The sequence below is a fragment of the Platalea leucorodia genome (genome assembly GCF_965183815.1).
Source record: "Platalea leucorodia genome assembly, chromosome: 3".
Taxonomy (NCBI): Eukaryota; Metazoa; Chordata; class Aves; order Pelecaniformes; family Threskiornithidae; genus Platalea; species Platalea leucorodia.
In genome coordinates, this window is record NC_138825.1 from 665,687 (window position 1) to 685,788 (window position 20,102).

At 37.1% G+C, this 20,102-nt stretch overlaps 1 protein-coding gene across 7 annotated transcripts in view; it reads right to left on the reverse strand.

The window, feature by feature from the left end:
- The window catches only part of RALGAPA2 (Ral GTPase activating protein catalytic subunit alpha 2), a 135,449-nt gene that overhangs the window by 104,557 nt on the left and 10,790 nt on the right, over positions 1-20,102 (reverse strand). For 5 of the 7 annotated variants that reach the window (XR_014227753.1, XR_014227754.1, XM_082307649.1 and 2 more), the window contains exons 4-9: positions 9,936-9,993; positions 6,818-6,861; positions 5,726-5,900; positions 5,057-5,172; positions 2,748-2,886; positions 1,257-1,456 (exon numbers count right to left, since the gene is read on the reverse strand). Coding sequence is in view for 4 of the 7 variants with exons in the window: in XM_082307649.1 (XP_082163775.1) it covers positions 1,257-1,456; positions 2,748-2,886; positions 5,057-5,172; positions 5,726-5,900; positions 6,818-6,861; positions 9,936-9,993 (732 nt within the window). In the remaining 3 variants the exon portion in view is untranslated. Of the gene's footprint in view, positions 1-1,256; positions 1,457-2,747; positions 2,887-5,056; positions 5,173-5,725; positions 5,901-6,817; positions 6,862-9,935; positions 9,994-20,102 lie in introns of those variants that run through there. The other 2 variants (XM_082307650.1, XM_082307653.1) reach the window with 2 other exon arrangements.

The following is a 20,102-nucleotide window of genomic DNA, read 5'->3' on the forward strand; positions in this document are numbered from 1 at the left end:
ATCCACTCAGGAGAAGAGAGAGGACTAAAAAACTGCTTTTGAGTTACCAGAAAAAGAACCCCAACTTACACTAACCCCAAGCATCGCCCAATGCAGTTCTGTTTTCTGTTGACATTAATAAGGCTGCCCTCTGTTCGGCCAAGCGAGCAGTAACAGAGCAGCAATAACATCTCTGCTGCTTTTCACAATGAGCTTTATTGTTAAGATTCAGCCACGCTAGCGAGGTACAGGCTCGCTGTAGGCTTTAAATTACATCATAATACCAAGGACAAATAAAGCGGCCCATTCAAATAAGACACGTTGCTGTCTGACATCAGCAACAAGCTTCAAAGCCACCGAGAAGCCAACGTGCCAAAAGCTGGCGCTCAGCTTCAGCTACGTGATAACTTTTGACCAGTTTCCTTTTCGAGGGCAGCAATACCCTTCTGCAACCTAAATATTTATTTGGTGTCAGCTGTCCATAAAATTCAGTGGAAAGAAATAAATTCTTTTTCCAGGCCACGTCTGTTGGAATGGCACAGCAGTTTATACAAAAGGTGGAATTTCCAATGAGAAAGAAAAGATCAATTAAAAAAAAAGCACTTTCAGAAGGTAAGCTACACTTAGCTGGTTTAGGGCTTCAAACTTCTACAGCGAAGAACTCCAAAAACAATCGACATGAAAATATACAGTTCTACCATAACAGTTAATGTATGTTTTTCCACTGAATCCAGATTTGACACTGACCTACAATTCAAGAGAAGAATATAAGCTGACAGCGATCCTAAGTTTTTAACAGGAAACTGGAGAGTCTCTTAAAAGAAAAAGCATCTATTTCTATAAAATTCAGTGTGAAGTCCCTAATCCTAGAGCAGTCTCAACCAGCAATTGGAAAGTGAAATATTTTTCTAATATCTCCTTGTAAACAGCTGCTTTAATCAAGAGGAAAACAAAGCAGCCTTTGATGTTGCCGGGAAATGGTCCATGGCACAAATAAGTTTGACAGCTTACAGATTAAATTCCAAAAGTCTAAACATAATACTGATGAAGCTGGTAAGGCAAAAAGTTACGAGAAAAAAAAAAAAGCTAGTAAATTACTAAAGGGTTTCCCTTGGAGATTCCCTCCTTCATCAAAGAAAAAAAAAATTCAAATAATCAAGTACATAATCTATTCACTTAGGGGTAGCATTTCTTTCTTGCTTCAGTTGTCAGTGCATTGTGATCATTTGCAAGGTTAGCATGTACATAAGAAAAGAGAGGTAAACTTTAAAGCACACCTGAATAATTTTAGGGAGCATTTCTCCTCCATTTTTTGTATTCTGAACAGCAGTTAAATATTTCTTTTCAAGAAAGAAGGTAACAAGCCACTTAATAAAAACAACTCGAGCTGCCATATATGGGATTTTTGTGCTATAGACATTTTCATTGTTTCGTGTTGCAGTAATGTATACTGGTCTTGGTCTTATATCAGGAATATCTGGTGAGATAAAAAGAGAAGATATAAAGAAAATCTAATCTTAAAAAACTGTAATTGCTTCCAGACTCTGGTTAAATGTCTTGAACATGTCACCAACAACATTTTCTCCATACGAAATAACAGATGCAATGACTGACTGCTTTTATTATATTAATGCTTATATTCTTTCATAATTTTATTACTCCTAAAGAAAAGCAAGAACACAAAAGCACAGATCTTTCCTGAAGGTTATAATTTGTATCACGCAAAACAAAGGAAAGCAAAAGAGAAGGGCTGCAAAAAGAAGGGCAAAATCTGAAACAAAGAACTCCTCCTACTACAATGTAAGTCCATTTTATAAGTTTCACAGTTTTATTAATAAAGTGCAGTGAGAAAGAGAAGATGGCTCTGGAACACTCAATAGTGCAAAGATTAAGAGGAAAAAGGAGACTTGGCACATCAGAAAGAGAAGCAAAGAGCACTGCACAAGCTGAAACAGAAGAAAGAAACCACATGGGAAGAAGTGGCAGATTGCTGAAGGGAGATAGGTTGGGTCACAATTCATTCAGATGCTTAGATTCAGGGAAAAATCACTGGTACACAGCTGAAAAACATGGAAGGCCTGGGCTCTAGCTGTGAACAACACAGCTGAAGTGGCACTGAGTGATTTTAGACACAATATTAAACTGCAAAGGACATGAGTTAAAAATCAAAGGAGGGAGGGAAAGGATGATGAAGACACTGCAGTATATCAGGTGAGTATTAACACAACTGTTCCTATGGAGTCTAATACATAACTCAGTGGAAAATTAGGAGAAATGTGAGCGTTTCTGAAATAACATGCTTTTACTCCTACAACTGTAGATGTGCATCTCCATTTCCTTTCATTTGGCCCTTCATGCTCATTTTCTCTTCAAGGAAACAAGAAGTAAAATAAGAGTAACTAAGTTAGCTACTCCCTCACGCTTGGGCAGCTTGCCAATTTTTTAAAAAACCTGTCAGAGAGCATGTTCTTCATTACACATCACAGCTACAGAGTCCTCGCTCACTCGATATAAATGTTATGCCAGTGGAAATGTCCTTAGGAAAGGAGAATCAGGCCAGCCCTTATGCAGTGACGAGCAGCAGCAGCTTCCTGGGCTATCTCAGAAAATCAAAGGTTGTGCTAGGAAAAAAAATCAAAACATGAGACAAGGGAGGAAAAATCCTCATTCAACAGAGCTGTAGTGATATGCCCGCAGGTAACAGAGATGCTATGAGAACAGTCACCATTATGTCTTTTTCTACTTCAAAGATAAAATTCACTACTTACCAAGAACAGGCTTGTAGAGGTTGGTTAGCTTTGTAAAAGATGGAAACAAGTGAGGAAGATAGTATTTTCTAAACAAGGTGAAGAGGAACTTAAAACCCGTGTCTTGGTTCTCCTTATTCTTCCACTCTAAACTGGCAGCCTTTGTCACGGAGTTAAAGGGAAACAAACAAAAAGCTTTACGTTGATGTGTTATACTGGCAATCATTCCACATTGAATACAAAAGATAAACAATTATACTTTAACAAGAGAGATAAAAAATTAGCACTGTCCCAAAAAACTTTACAAACCGCAGTAAGAATATAAGATATTACCACGAGGGCTCTAGCATATCAAAGGCGGCAGGCTCGTTAGAAGCCAGCACATTTGTGCTGTTCTGATACAGTGAAGCACGGAAAATGTCATATTACTGTTTTTAACAAATTTGCTTCCTACCTGTAAATTTAGACTGACGAGTAAGAGGCTGACATCTAAGTTTGTTTTTAAAGGTACTCTTCCTTTACTGCATAGATCAACACCAGAGTACCACCCGTACTTCCAAGTTGCTCTTTACCAACAGTTTTGAACTACAATTCCTTGGAAGACTGTGCCAAATTTTGACAAGGAGTTGCTCTTTTCGTATTAAAAAAACCTTCAATTTGGAATAAGTTGCACATAATCTATATGGGTGTGTTTTCTTTATTTGTATAAGAAAATCCAATACAACTTCAAATAAGAAAGGTAAAAGTAGACATCTCTACAATGAAGCACTTTTTCCACTGAGGACTGAAACCTACCTGGGTTTCAGTCTCCTACATCACTTCCCTTTTTGTGAAACTCAAGTGAGCACTGAAAGTGCTTATCTTTGACACATACTTTAAACTCAGGCCCACCTCTTTTTTTTCCTTTAAGCAACATCAAAAGGCTACAAAGGACTACAGGATTCTTAATTTTTTTTTTTTCTTTCAGTAAAAGCTCGTAGAAAAGCCTGTCCAACTGTACATAGCAGATGACAACTTTGCTGAATCTATATCCAAGATGATAATTTATTAAGTTAAAGAAAAACTGACTTTACATCAGTCACGTGGGATTTATTTATTTACTTATTTTCTTTTAAATGCATTTTCTTACTTTAATCCATACTAGTTCTCTTCCAAATCTCTAAAATTGTGGGACTTGCAATGCCCTACTTCTGCAAAATACACCTGTAGAGCTTGGAAACAAGCCTACTGAGGTTTTGCATCATTTTATTTGTTACGTAAATACACTGACTCATATTAAATTCTACCCAGTCCCACACATAAATTGTCTTGAAGATGTAGATTTGCTCTGTGTTCTGGCTCTCAGCAATCATTCTGCACTCGCATCAGATTATTTTAATCTCATCTCTTGTCTGTAAGCAAGAAAGTTCCTGCCCAACTGTGCTCCCCTCTACCAAGCAACACAAATAAGTGAATGTTGATGAACCACAATGCAATTGGATTTATAGTGTAGTCAGTTTTTTAGATCCCAAACACGTAAGGAGAGTATAAAAAGAACAGCGCAAGTATTTTTTTAACTGAAGTGTTGTGAGACTCTGATACGTAAAACAAAGAGTGTCGTGTAGGAAGTCGATAATTTCATACAGCCACTTTTCAAAATAAAGCATTTATTCAAGATGACAAAACTCCTTCCAAATATCATTTTGGTCTTGCCTTTTGATACAAAAAAATGTATCTCAAAGTATTCCGTTATCTTTTATCTTTTTTTTAATACTGAGATCTTTTATGCTCATTGTCTATACAGTTTCCGCTTTATTTAAAATATTGCTTAACTTGTACTTTTTAAATATATACATTATCTTAATTTCTTTCCTGTACAGATTAATCTGATCTATTTCTAATTAAAATTTTTGATTTACATGTTACTTGCATCCTTTTCAAAAAAAAAAAAAATCTCAAAAGCCATCTCTCCTTTTTTATCTTTCTCCAGTGCTCCTTTACATGTCTTCCCAGCTATGGATGTGTCCAAAGAGAACAAGTTGTATCTTTACCCCATATTAATTTTCTAAATGTGACCACAAGCACATAAAAAGTCAGTTATCCTGCAAGTTTGGAGAATATTCATTAATTCTTATCACAAGTGTGAAAAACTACTTATTTTCACCAAAAATCGCACAAGGAAATACCTTTGGGATGATTTTCCTTTTAAAAAACAAGAATAAAAGTGCAGAAGACAGCTTCTTCCTGGGGAGGGGCAAAACCAGCTCTGTATAGACACAGTGTAGACTTAATTTTCTACCACAAGTACATTCCTCCAAATATGAATAGTTAAAAACATATATCCTCCGCACCTGAATTACCATATATTTTAACAGGAGCTGAAGAAAATAGCAGGTTTGGTCTTCAGCAATTTTCTCTCCAGAGACAGCTGGCAAAAGTGGGGTTATTTCTTCTGGAAAAATCTTAGCTAAAATAAAAAGAAAATGTTTTAAACATAGAAAATCTGAAAATAGTTAAATAAAAGATATTTTCTATAAAAAGATTAATTTGAAAAGAATCATTAATGTGCTACTAAGTTGTACAAAGTCAAAGTCCAGTAACTGCTTGGGCTTCCCGTATTTCCCCAAGTCCTACCGCATGTAATCAGGGATGGCACCAACCTCACGATTTACTGCAGTTTGAAGCGTTAACACAAGCGACTACTGCAGATTAACCAATAAGATGTAAATCTACACACCTACTTATTTTGCAGTAAAATGTTCATATAGCTGCACCTCAATTAACAAATGAAACAAAAAACAATAAACCCAACGATTCTGAACTCAGAATGACAGGATCAGAAGGCTCTACGGCTGTAATGAATACAATAGCTGGACAAATTCAATACATCTCTGAATTATAAAGACAAATAGTATCATCCATGTGAGATCTTCCCCCCGTGGAACGCTACAGCTCCACAACGACCTCAGTGGAAGGGGGAGGCAATACACCCCTGATGGAAATTCTGTTCATTTACTCACCATCTGGCGGATTAGTAGGACTAATGAGGTTATCTAGTGTACAGGGACCTCGTGAGGACATAATGGGTGGAAAGCCAGGGACAAGGCATGCAAATATTAATATCTGCTCTTCCGCACAGTTAGTCTGAAGCGCTTGAAGCCAGAGAAGAAACAGTCGGATTCCTTCACATCTTATCTACAAGGGGATGATTTTGTAGAAAAAGATATTAAAATAAATTTGTAAGTACAGTAACACAGTTAAATAGTTAAGAAAATGCAGGACAAATACTTTTATCCCAGCTACGTGCTAGTGAGTCTTTTCATCATACCAAGAGTAATCACATTATTAATTTAACCATGAGGAGAAAGGGTGGGAGCAAGCTGTACCCAAGGTGGTGGCACTCCAAGGAGACAGCATTATCGCCCCAACTTCCATCAGAGGCCAAAAAGTTCTAGTTCCACTCCTGCAGTTCCTGGGGCCAAACACATCTTGGCTAGCCTCAAGACTCAATCTTAAAAGGGGCTCTGGAAGTACAACAGCAAGTGTGAGGCACAACCAGGGAACTGCCAATAATTCGTGCCCTTGTAAGTCTGCAATCTTGGCCCCTCAGAGGCCAAAGTAAGCTACTGTCGTCAACATCACGGGGATCAGAAGATCCTCATGAACACTGAGATGCAACAAAACCACCCAAGGTAGCGTATTCAGTAAGTTTACTAAGTCTATTTACTTTTTTTTATTAACAAGATACAATTTTAATTTTAGCAATATATTTAGAAAAAGAAAAAATAGATTTAAAACTCTGGCAAAAAAGAAACCAATACATTTAATACAGTACACTTAATGATAGATGAAAAAGTAAAGTATTAAGCAAAACATATTAATACCTTCTCCAGGTAACTTTACAAAGGTCATTAGAACAGCAACATGACTGAAGAAGATAAATATTAAAATAATCTAGGATTACAATAATAAAATTTATGATTAAAAGGTGAATAAGTAAAATTACAAAGCCTAACAATCTGAAAAACACTGATATTGGAAAACTGTAAAGTAATATGCTTCATAAGAATTAAAGGGAAAAGAAATATGAGTACATCACCAAAGAGAAATACCTTGAGAGAATTTCCAGTGTGCAAAAGTTTCTTCAGAATCGACCCTGGATTAGAAAAATTAGAGGCACGTATCAGATACTAAGATGGTCACTTTCCATCAGAATATTTTTTGAAAAATACTACAGAAAAGGCTAGTTTAATGCCATTTACTATGTGGCTACTGTGCTGGTGTTTAAGAAAAAGAAAACTACGGGGTGAAAAAACCCAAAGTGAATCTAATTACAATCGCTATCCTCAGTGTTATACGATTAAATGTAATGTATCTTTACAGTGAGGTACTTTGGTTTTAGTCAGATGACAGTTTCTCAAATTATTTTCATTAAAAATAAGATATCTAGGGCAAATTTTGACTTACTAGATTTGGAGAAATCAGGAAGTCCAACTTGTAGGATTAATGCATTTGAATACACTAATATTGACAATAACGATAAGAAAAAGATGCTAGCAATCTATACTACATTCATGTGTATAAAACACAACTATTAAAATTGCAAAATATTTCAATTCTGGTTTTAGATATACCAGGCTAACTGCCCTTAACTTCAAATGTCTGACCTAAAAATCAGAGAGAGACTATACATCAAATGCTTCAGTTAAAAAATGATTTTAATCCAATTCTAAGAAAAATAACATGATGTAGCACTCGGCTGTTATTTGTCCTGGATTTGTGAATTATGTACATTCCTTAAATGTGATCCTCCCCTCAAGATCTCACCATTTCACAGTATTAAATGGAAATTATTAACATATATAGCAAATAGATATTAATCCATGTGACCATTAAGCAAAAAGCAAATCACAAGGTACAGCTGTAAATAATTGCACTGCCAAATTTTGTAGCTTATTTATTGGACACAGTTAAAAAATTATCCAAATATGACTATTCAAGGGAAGCATAAATATAAAGAATATATCTGCTACAAAACAACTGACTAAAACCAATTTGTTCTGGACTAATTCAGATGAAACGGTAGTAAAGTGGTCAAGCAGATGTCTCCTTTTATTTTTGTCAGTGCTAACTGGAAATGCGACAACAGCCCTTTCCTTGACCTTTAACTTCCACTCATTATTTCTTCTGCAACAGCAAATTCATTGTTCTGATGAAAAACATGGCAGCTGATGAAATAGTGCTGGAAACCAAACCAAACAACAACAAAAAAGTACTACTTAGCAGAAATATAACCCCCTCAAAGCAGCATAAAATTTTCTTTAACAAGCAGCAAAACAAAACATTGCGACCACTTTGGTAGCATTCAGAAGCAGAATTTTCAAAGTAGTGATGAATCAAAGATGTTTAATTCAGAGGAAATTATCAAGTTACAACTACTTCATTGGTTTTCCAGGTACTTTGACTATCAAAACAAATGTATTTCACCCTTCGGTATTTCTGTGCCCATCTGAGTCTAGCTTTATTCAATCTGGTCAAATGAGGAGAGGAATAAATTTTGCTTTCTGGCTCCCGTACATGATCACAAGGTCAAAACACATACTATACAAGCACTGTAGGCCACAGGGAATATTTAAATCATCGAAAGGTTAGCTATCTTCAAATCACAGACAATAAAACTTTCTTTTCCCCATAGCATTAATGATCGAATCTAATTTTAAAATCTAGTTGAAAGTCCTATATGAGCTATATGAAAACTTCTAAAAAACATGATAGTTGTTCAGAAAAATTAATTGTGCTTTTCTTTTTTAGATTTCCAAAGTTCATGAGTGACTAAACCAAGTCTGTTAGATATCTATTATCTTCATGCTTAAAAGAAAACAACTATAGTGGAAGAATATTCAGTGCTTTAAGCCAAGCACTCCGAGTGCATGCCTTAAATTTGGCGACTTTATTTTGTTCTTTTTTATGCATGTGTTGCAATACAATCTTCAGTTCCATGCTTATGAAGCCTTTTTCTGCAGAACACCTGCCTTACAAAGCATGCAGAATGGACAGGAGACTAAGGGAAAAAAAAAGCAGAGCTTTACTAACGCCGAGACTTCTCTCTGCCAGACTCCTCCTATTCCTTCCTTTGCTCCAGAAGCCAGAACATGGACAGTAAATACCACAGGAGCGTGGGGAAAGAACGGATAGTCTCTCGGTTTGACCAAGTGAATGCCATCCATAGGTGTCCTGTGTCTGTCATGGCCAATGTTGTATTCTAGCATGATGCTTGGCAAATCCTCCGTTATACGAGAATCAGTGACAGACAGCTGGGGCCAAACTTGCAGAAATACCATGTGTTCATAATTCCACTTATAACGGCCAGTAAAATTGTGGACCACTCATTAAAAGAAAAATTGATCAAAAAGAGCTACTTTAAAGTTTACGTTTTTGTCCTTAATCTCTTCCCTTCACTATCCCAGCTCTAAACCAGAAATTCCTCACTGAATTCCCACAAACAGCGACAACTGTTTCACAAACATTAATGAACTAAACTGCCCAGAGAATACAGGAATATCAGAGAAGAAATTAAGCTCCCGTTCACTGCAGCAGTCCAATGGTTTGCACAGCCTGTGCTCAACTACCAAGCAGCCACCTATTCACAGCATGAGTCTTACAGAATAAATTTCCAGGAGGCGGCAAGGGTCAAGTTCAACACAGTCTCTATTGTCAGGCAAAGAGCAACGTGTATGAATTTGTATGGGCACCTCGTATATGATCACTTGCAAAAGGCTATCATAACGCAGATTTGCAAGAGTCACATACGGATTCCACAACCCTCCTCAATCTTAGTTTTTGGCGTTAGTCTGTGAATACAAAGGGAGACCTAATTAGAAAAAGGCGTGTTGGTTTATAACCCCCAGCACCTTGATAGCTTCTAGCACATGAAAGAGAAGAAAGGGAAGAAGACTCGGGCAAATCCAAGAATATAAAAAATTTAAAGAGCATTCAGGCAAAATAAAAATTAAGCAGGCAACCAAACCCACACAAAACAAGGAAAAAAGGTAAAAAGATTTTCCATATGCTTCTAGAATTTTCAGCTGCAAGTCTCGTACGTAAGTACTATTTGTTTATGGGCAGTACTAAGGGATTCTGTGGTTAACGGGACTTGGAGAACCAGAGAAGTGACTACAGAAAACATTGATTCTATTTGTACTAGAATGTTTGTAAACCATTCCTTCTTACCTATACTGCGAAAATGCCATCGATAAAAAATCCTCTCAGGTAGTAGCTGCAATATTTTCTGCAGGAAACAAAACTAAATAGTCAAATTTTCCATAATAAACTGGCTCATTCAGAAGATACAGAGAAACTAATACACAAGACATAAATGAAATGGTAATGTATACATAGAGAACACAATAGAAAGCAAATACCTATCATAGTAAGGACTCCTGCCCATTACTCGACTCTCTCTCGTCATGGAGAAAGATACTTGGAATAGTCCTGAATGAATACCATGACACTGTCACGAACCGCTTTCCCTTTCCCACTGTCTTGCAAAACCCTAGCATTCCAGAATATAAACTGATTTCTTACGAAGAAGTTACAGATTTCTAAGCAGCTCACTTTGGCCTACATTTCTCTGAAGTGTCTGGTAATGACTACTGTTAGATTGATATAGCCCAGATTTTGAGCTTCTGTGGCTTAGGTCTGTCTTTTCATCAGCTAACGGGGTCTGATCTCCCAGCTAAGGCAGAGATGAACAGCGGTGCCGTTATTTTCACTGCGAGATGATTTACCTGTGTTTTCAGCTGGTGAGTGAAACCGAGCCAAATTACACAAAGCTAGACTGATTTAATTCACAGCACATGCATTAATAAAGCACTTATGTGGAATAATATGTAGCGGTCTGCTTCTGTAGTTTTGGACTGATCCTGACAGAGGCAGAAAAAACAAAGAAAGAGGCTGTGGTCAAACCCCTTGGTTTTGTTACGCTACAGGGCACCAACAAAGCAAAGCAATTTAAGCATACGCTTATGTGCTTTCCTGAATGGAGTCTTATAATCTTCGTTGCAAAGAACAGTTGGGGCTACTAAACGTTGTTCTTTGTCAGTTTAGTGGATGCTAATGCTATTAAATAATCTGGATAAATCAAAACTATTTGGGGGTCTTACTTGGGTAAATATGGCTTTTATAAGGACTTTAACAGGTGCCAAGACACCTTTTTTTTTTTTTTTCCTCTTTTTTAAACTACTAGCAGTATAGACTAGGGCTCAGCAAGTAGGTGTATTAGTAGTACAGGACAGCTAACTGATCGCTGCCCAGCCTCTCAAAAAAGTGAGAGAACAAACATGGTTGCACATAGATTTCACAGAAAAACGTGTCTGGATCTTACAACTTTTCAGCCATTGAAATACGAAATTAAGACGATACATTTAAATTGGAAACTATTTTTAAAATCTACTTTTGGCACCAAAATTAAATTTAACAATGTTATAAATGACTAACAGTCAGAGCTCCTGGTAATTATCAAACAAAATCACTGGAACAAACTTCTGCACAACAAAGCGCCATTAAGTTTTCAGAAATACTACATGCAGGATGCAAAACGAACAAGTCATTGAAGCAACGGTGACCCATTTGTTGGTCTTTTGCACATAAAAGCTCACGAGAGGAAATAAAGCGTCACAGCCAAGAAAGCAAGAAGTGGCATTTTAGGCAATCCTTCAGAGATGGCCAACACATGAATCATTATTGCTGTTAAAAACAGTATGCTCGAGAGATGGAATAAGACAGACTTTTTTTATTTTTGCCAACAAAGTGCTTCAGAAGTTATATACAGCACTCAGAATACAGTCTTTTTGAAAATGGAACGTTCTTTTCCCCATGGCAGAAGATGGAAGTCACGACAAGTTCATAGACTTAGGGAACCAGACCTCAGGTCACACAGACAGACTGCTCTTCCTTCGCGTCTTTACCGTAGCACATGCTCCCCAAATAGCATTTGGCATTTCTAAAAGTTTACCTAGAACCAAAATATAAATCAGGCACATGCCTTCTCTGTTCTTGTTGGACTTTGTTTCAGGGTTACTCTCACAGCTCCCTCCCCGGGACGCCGTGGCAGCAGGGACTGAAGGAGCAGGAGGCTGGTGGCCAGAGGTCTAGCTCCCCGTCCACGGGCAGGAGGAATGCGCTTGGGATGAAGGATCTGACTGGCTAAAAATGAGGCCATGATTCACATTTCGGCTTTACCTGTTAGTTAAGGACCACGTTTCTGCCAATCAGATTGCAGGATCCACAGACAAAGAATTATCATTATCCATCTAAATATTAAAATACTAGCAGCCCACCACTTTTCACGACTATTTCTGACATTCATCTTTACCTAACTTGGCACAGGCAGAAAGGAGCTTGTAACCTAAACCATGAATACTTGAAGTCACGGCAAGAGCTGCGGCACTCCGCATGTCCAGGCCCACGCTGGACTGGTGCCATACCGCGTGCCCAAGGCGCACCAGGAGAGGCTCCATTAAACAAAACCCTAAAACAAACTGGCAACAAAATCGGCCTGGATTCAAGTATCAGAATACACTGCAGGGAGGAACCTTCAAACATCTTGTTATGGAAAACCAGACAGAGACACATTTTTGTTTCCATTGTTTAAGCCATCATAAGAAGTACTATAGACCATTAGAGCAAAATCGATTTCCTTTTACAGGCCACACTAACAAGATACCTTCAGCTTGTCTTTGGATGTAAATTCTCTCTCATTTGTTTCAAAACACTAATTTTTGAGAACCAATTGTATTAAACTTCAAAAAAATCAAGCACCCCTTCTGTATCAGTATGTTTTATTAGAAATTTATCAAAATCTGGTAATACTACTAGTGAAAATGCATATGTTAGTATATTTCAGATGTTACAGTAAAATCCCTTATTGTAAAACAAATATATATATAAAAATATATAAATATGTATATTATAAATAAATACATAAATATATATATTATATTTAGAAAATATATGTCTACTTCACTAAATGTCTGATGTGTACCTAAACACCAGGCGAAGCATACTCACGTATTACGAATGAAAATTTGGCAAAGTAATCTGATGATGTACAAATAAATTTTCCTTAGTTGCCAAAAGAAAGAATACATATTTCCCAAGAGCTTCAGCAATGTTCTTAGAGTAATTTTACAGTTTACAGATCCCAACTGATTCCGGATCAAAATAAATAACCACCACCTGCTGGTTGTTTCAAAACACAATCGGTATGGAAGGAAGCTGGGTTTTACTACGCCCTCTCGGCAAGATGCAAAGCACATCAACCGTTACTTGGGAAAGGCCAGAGGCACGACAGCACACAGTGAAGACAGTATCTTGTATGTTACACAATTTCACCTAAACTTGAGCACAAAGTTCACTTCCAGAAAGTGAACTATGATAAGGTGTAAGCTGCGTAAGCTGGTAAGGTGGCAACGCCGCATAATAAAGACCCATTTTGAAAAGGAACTTAATAACAACTCTCACATCCAAGTGTTGGTGAATTTTAGGTTACGCCCAGAGAAAACCTGGAAAGCAAATGCTGTTGCAGAGTACAACCACCACCAGGAAAAGCAAGCTTAAACTTTAAATTGCATGAAGTTGGGAGGGCTGGGGAAGAAAAGAACACGGTTACAGGGGTTTTTTTTCTTTAAAATACACATAATGAAACACCCTTCTCAGGTGACCGAATCAAAACAATTCAAGGGTTGAAATAAGTAGAAAGAGGACAGAAGTTCCTATCTGAGGAAAGCTTCCATATCCCAAAATCTTTTCATATAGCAAAAATTGAGACATTTAAGTCAATCCTCATGCTGTTCTCCTTTTCAGCCTCTCAAAACCAGCAAAAAAAATAATATATGGATGCACTTTGAAAAAAAAGCAAAGATGTGATTAATCATCTGCATAGTACTACCAAACAGCAAACAGAAGTCATTTGAAAAAAAACAAGAACAAAACCAAATGAGACTGTTAGCATCACAGCTACCTACTGAAGATGTGAAAGCTTTGTAGCAGACTGGAACGACTATAAATAATCTAAATTCAGAGTCCACATTTGCTCCTGCAATGCAAAAGTGAGTTATCATGGTTAAAAGTCTGCACTATTAAATAAAAACTTCTGAATGTTACACATTAATTCAAAGTTACGGCTAGCATGCCTTTTAACTAGTGATTTTCGCACGCGTGCATTAGAGTGCCCAGACGCAGACGGCGTTAGCGTGACATAAGATTGCATAAGTCACAAACATGCTCCAGCTGCTGTCCTTTCAACTTCGCATTTCCAAGAACATTTTCTACACTCTCCCAACCCCTGGTGCTCTAAAAACCACATATTGCTATTCCTATAAAACCAATGACAGTTTCTTCCACTCCAGCCTAGACTTTTAGCAATACCGCTGTGAATCCAAACTGGCTATTGACATCTCGTTTCTAGTTTCACAGTAGACTAATAAGAAATATTTTAAGAAACCCCACAGTGCAAAATAATATTGCTTTTTCAGAAAACACATAGATCTATTTAATGCTTAGTGCTTTGCTGCATCTATATGGTAATCCATTATAGCACACTTGAAATAGAAATTAGGTATTACTACTGATCAACACATCAGGGTATCTGTCAGTTCTTTTAACTGATTATCCATAGTTCTTTTTCTTCTGGACTTCCTGCATGACTAGGAATAATGTTAAGTTTAAATCTTAGTTTACACAGGATGCTGCTTTTTGAAAGATATATCTCTCTTATCAAAGTAAAATCAAAAATACCAAGGCTTGTATTTCAACAGATTCACTCTGACTTAACCAATACTGCAATTTCTTTTAAGAAGTCTTTTTATTTTTGCCAACTTTGTCGAATCATATCACGCTTGGAAGCTTTGTGCCTGTTACCGTGTGCTGCACTACCCTGTTGAAGACCGCAGAGAAAGCCAAGGCTGTTACAAAACCTTACACTGAAGACCCGCACAGCCTGAATGTTTTCCAGCTTGACTTACACAAAAGCGAGGCGACAAGCATTGTCGGTCTGCCTTCCAGAGCTACAAGAAGCTGTTCTGTAACGCGCTATGCAGAGTCTTATTAAACAAGAACAAAAACAAATGTGCTCTTGCTGATTGAACGCGCTCTCAGAGGCAACGTCAATGACAAGTTCAGAATAACGTTCATTCCAGGAGAATGAATTCTGAGAAAAAACCCCAGCTTTTTCAATACAACCTGTACATGATAAGGAGCTTCTATTAGTCAGTGGCAGGTGGATCTACTTTAAGCCAAGTCCAACGTAGAATAGCTCTCCTGTGCCGATATGTTCAAGTACTGTTTGGTAGTATCTCCACAAGAGTTTCCGAGTGTTTAACTAGTAAAATCTGCAGTAATTTAGAAATTTTCCACCTATTATTCACTGATTTAGGTGAAGCCAAGAGCCCAATGAATTTAGTATGCCTGCAGCAGTTCAATCTAAATAAAGGGATATTCCATTTATTGCATCAATAAATTATTTACAGTTACTCCTTGAGGGAAAATGTCGGCCCAAAGCACACAAGATACTTATTCTTGCCCTAGGCATAACATTAAACAGTAAGATCTCTGAAGTCAAACACATGCAACATATAGTTAGAATTTACAACACAATGCTGTAAGCATAACATCAACGTTATTTTAAGAGCAATGATAGATGAACCGATCAGAATTACGGCAGAACAAACTGTGACTGGTTCAAAAAGTAATTTTCTATGTGTAGGCAAGAAGGGCTACAAGCAATTTTATTGCTATAAACAAATAAGCCCTTTTCACTCTACTGAGCTTGAGAATCAGCCAACCAAGTCTGTACAACAGACTTGGGGTTAAACAGTGGAACTGGTAATCACAGCAGGCACAGGGAACCAACTGAAAAGCCGTAACAGAACCCAGAACCTCAATTTAAAGCTGTGACTCTCAATGGTAAGTTGCTTTCAAGTGTAAGATAACCTGCAGGTGGGGCAATTAAGCCACTGAGCTGTACAGACATGAGGAAAATGCAAATGGTAAAAAAGTTAAATAAAGGGGATAACCCCAAGAAATGAGAAACCAGGACCTGTGGCAATAAGAACTTAACAATAACTTGGCTTGATTATTCCTTGTGAAGAATTTTACAAGTGCTTTTCACATCGGCCAATTTCAATACACAATTTATTTCTGCAGAATTCAGTTTTACTCAGTTGTATTCAAAACGTAGCAAGTAATTAGGAACAACATCCTAAGATAAGAAAACCACCCTAAGAAAATGCTACAGCTATAAGAACATCCTTTTGCACAGTCATAAAAATAGCAACACAGCACTAACGTCTTTTTTAAAAGAGTTAGGAATCAAAAACTGCTGAAAGTTTCACTGATGCAGGTTTTTATGAAATTGAAAAAGACCTGCTTACAATCACCGCTGGCTTTGAGATTTGTTTTAAGCTGCTTAACCAATATTGCTAATTCACACTGTAGTCTATATAGAGTAGACCAAAAATGTGGTGGAAGAATTTGGTATTTAAAATACCCACAGCAATCTTAGTCCAGAATGAACCAAAGTTACATATTTTAAAAATTATACTTATGTGCACTGCTAGGCAGTACTAAAAAAGCAGCTTATATTGCTAAGCTGCATCAGCGCATAGAGCGATCTGGTCGCCCAGCACCACAGCAGGTGCTCCTCTGACAGATGCAGTCTATTTACTGCGCATGGGCTGTAATCTACTTTTCAGAAGGGTTGCTAACAGGCTATAGCCAATTATAAACCTATACTGAATTATCATTAGCATTCGCAGAACAAGTAACTTGTGCACATCTGCAGTAATAAATTTAGGCTATCCAGCTGCTTCTGTAATCGTCACATTCACATTCTGATAGCGGACCAATCCCTGTTTCAATGGATTTATACCACATCTTAATCTTCTGATTATGCGGCCATTTGTAGTTTATATTCAGATGTGCTTCTAAGGACAACTATACTCTATCAAAACCAGCAGCTACTACTACAAAATAAAGAGCTCAAGGTATGGCTGGGCGAGTTCTAGCAGTTTATTCATTATCATCTCTGGAAAAACGCTTAGTGTTACACAAAAGCCAAAGCAGACCGTGAGTTTGAGTGTGTATAATACGCACGCTGCCGAGCCTATTCTGAATCTGAATTCTCTCAGTGCCATGCCGAGCCTATTAGCACATTTATATCCTATTTTATATCCACTTAATATTTAAATCCACCTGCTGTGTACGCACTCAGGATACTCCAAATCAGACCTAGGAATGATACATTAAAATTTTGCTGCTGAACTTCTAAGGAAGGTCAAAACAGACTGCTCTGCCTATTCCTGTTTATAACCACAGCCAGCCTCTCCTCATTTCGGCAGGGCGAGAGGCATACGGAGGAAGGCTAGGCCTGACAGATAAAAGGGTCTAGAAGCAAAATCACAGCAAGGCCAGTAAGAGTTACATTAGATACCTTTCCAGAGTTAGAATTCTGCAGATTCCTAAAAAAAAAAATAAAAATAAAATTGTGCTTACTCTGTGACCAGACCCAGGGACTCACACTGCTCGCATACAAAGCACAGACTTACAGAAATTAAGAGTACAGCATAAACAAACCTCTTCGTACAAACTATAGGAAAAAACACAGTATGCTTTTATAAATAAGGACCTGTAAAACACCAGGGCACCTTATGTTATATTAATGTGCACTGGTAAAAAACAAGCAAGTAAAAGCATGCATACTGAGAAGCTTTCAGCATACGTAACATCTGTGGGAGGTGGGAGTACCTAACCCATCTTCTCGGCTAGCTACAAAACTGCAGCGAGACCTGATCTACACTGACAGTATCTGAAAAACTTCTAGCAACAACAGCAGCTACTCCAAGTGACTCTGGGAAGCTTTACTACATTAGAGAGAGTATCTGAAAAATTCTAAGAATAAAAATATTTCATACAGTCAAAGTGTCAAATCAGTGTAATGAATTTTATGACTGCATCAGCATAAGAGATGCGGCTGTTCTTAACTAATAAAGCATAATTACAGAGAATGGAAAGAAATTGATCTATGTATTATACCAAAACCATCAGTCTGCTCTTATTTCATCACAGATGCAAAAAAAATGCAGTGTCAGAGGAATCAGTATCTGATGCTGCAAGAAAAAAAATACTTTATTATTAAAAAAAAAATCCAAGCTTTCACAATCAAATGATGGCATAATACTTTTACAGGACCTAGAAAGCTTACATAAACGTAGTGCACCTTTTGTGAGTTCTGGGACACACGGTGCGCCGCTGACAGCTACAACAAACAATGCCCCCAAATGAGAGAGAACAGTGATATAAGAAACAATATTAACGTGTTCTGAAAATATACTACAAATCTGCAGATAACTAAGCCTTACCAGAGAAAAAGCAAATTTGTTTTTCACACCATTTTAGCCTTTTAGCTGAAACAGGAAAAAATAATACAGATCATTAGAGCTGCTGTATCATTTAATGAATATCTATTTGGAAAAAGACAAGGCCAAAGCACCTTAGAGAATATAAAATTAGATCCAAGAACTTTGTAATATTAATTGTAAAAAAGCACTTTACAAAATGAACTGTTAACCTTTCCTGTTACTCCCTTTTGATTAATATTTCTTCTTTGATTAATACATTGTTTGATGATATTGTTGAGTGGCCAAGCTATGTAGCTGATGTGTAAAATTAAGACTTCAGTAAATTACAACTGACCCAACTTAGTTTTCAAAGCATTTGTTACTTTTGCTTAATATACACACTAGGTGTCACTCAAGAACAGCAGCAAAACACCCACCAAACCATACCAGAAAAGGCACAAGCCAATTCCTTTCAGAAATTTTTTTATTGATTTTTAAACTGTTAACCCTCAGCACCTGGATTCAGGATTTGTTAATCCTAAGTAATTACCTATTTAGCTAATTAGAAGAAAACACTAGGAAACCTCTGGCTCACACTGACATCACATTAAATATGGCAAGCTTAATAATCAATTAGTTTTGTTTCCTATGGCTTACAATATGAATGTTTAATTACTTGGCATTTACGTTTTTTCTTGTCCTGTGTTCAGACTGATGTATTCTTGTTCTGTGCGTTAAAAGGCCCTCTAAAAAGCTGTTTTCCTACAACGCATTAAGTTATCAAGCGTCAGAGCTCTAAATGGATTGCAAACTTACTTCCAGGAGATAAACAGCACGAAGCGGATCGCTCTGAATTTCACACAAATATCTTGAACGATTTCTTCGTCCTCAAAGCTGATGATGACTAGGCTATAATATAGTTTTCCTCGATCGGGACCCAAAGCAATACTTTGTTCATATATAACTATGTATTGTTTTTTCTTCTTCATACAGTATGTTCTCCTCATGTTTTTAAGCGGTATTAAACGGGCAGTTGTTAGCCACCCGTTTTCAAGACACAGGAGTACATATTTATTCACTTTAACTGGGTGAGTAAGCATTAGCTATTTTCCATTCAATGACATACCCACAGAAATTTAATTACTTATTCAAGACCACAGAGTAAGTGTATTAATGAGCTCCAATTAAATTGCACAGCCTTGCTCAGTAAATATGGTGATACCTTCTCCACTGGGGGTGGGGAGAGAGGAGGAGGAGGAATTTCTCCTGCCTCAAATACGGTCCTAGTAGATATATGAGCTCGTGTTCTTTGACACTGCCTCATGCAAAATCCTAAAGCAGACTCTTTTATAATACCATAAGTAGCAGAAAACACAATTTGATTTTCAGATTTCAGTCTGAAAGTGCAGTCTTGTAGTTAAAGGGGCAAAGGGAGGGAGAAGAAGAAAAGGGAAATGAACTTGTTACATCTTAAAAGTCAGAAGATGAGATCACAAAAATCCAGGATTTCATGTCATCATTTTCATGGCCATTTTTCCTATTAGAGGCATGTTAGGCTGAACGGCATCATTCTTATTGTCAACATAAATATTATTCTAACTACAAGCTATACATGAATGCAAAAATATGAAGCCATATACTTCTGAGGGTTTTGTTTTGGGTTGGGTTTTATTTTTCCAGAGAGAGGGATAAGAGTTGAGAAAATTTAACCTTCGTTTTAATTTCAATTTCTAGAGTCCCATTAAAAGTTTTTTTTTTCCTACCACCCTTACCAAAAAACAACCCACAACATAAACAAAGATAACATTTCTACGATGCAATACTCAAGTGAAAAGTTAGTAGTTGGATTAACAAAGAGAAATCAACAGAAGATGTGTGTATTTACCCTTAAGAAAGAAATCAGATCAATTATTCACCTAATGAATCGTTAAAAAAAAAAGAACAACTAAAGGCATCACCGATCTCTGACTTCACAGACAGGTAGAGCTTATGTGGACTTCTG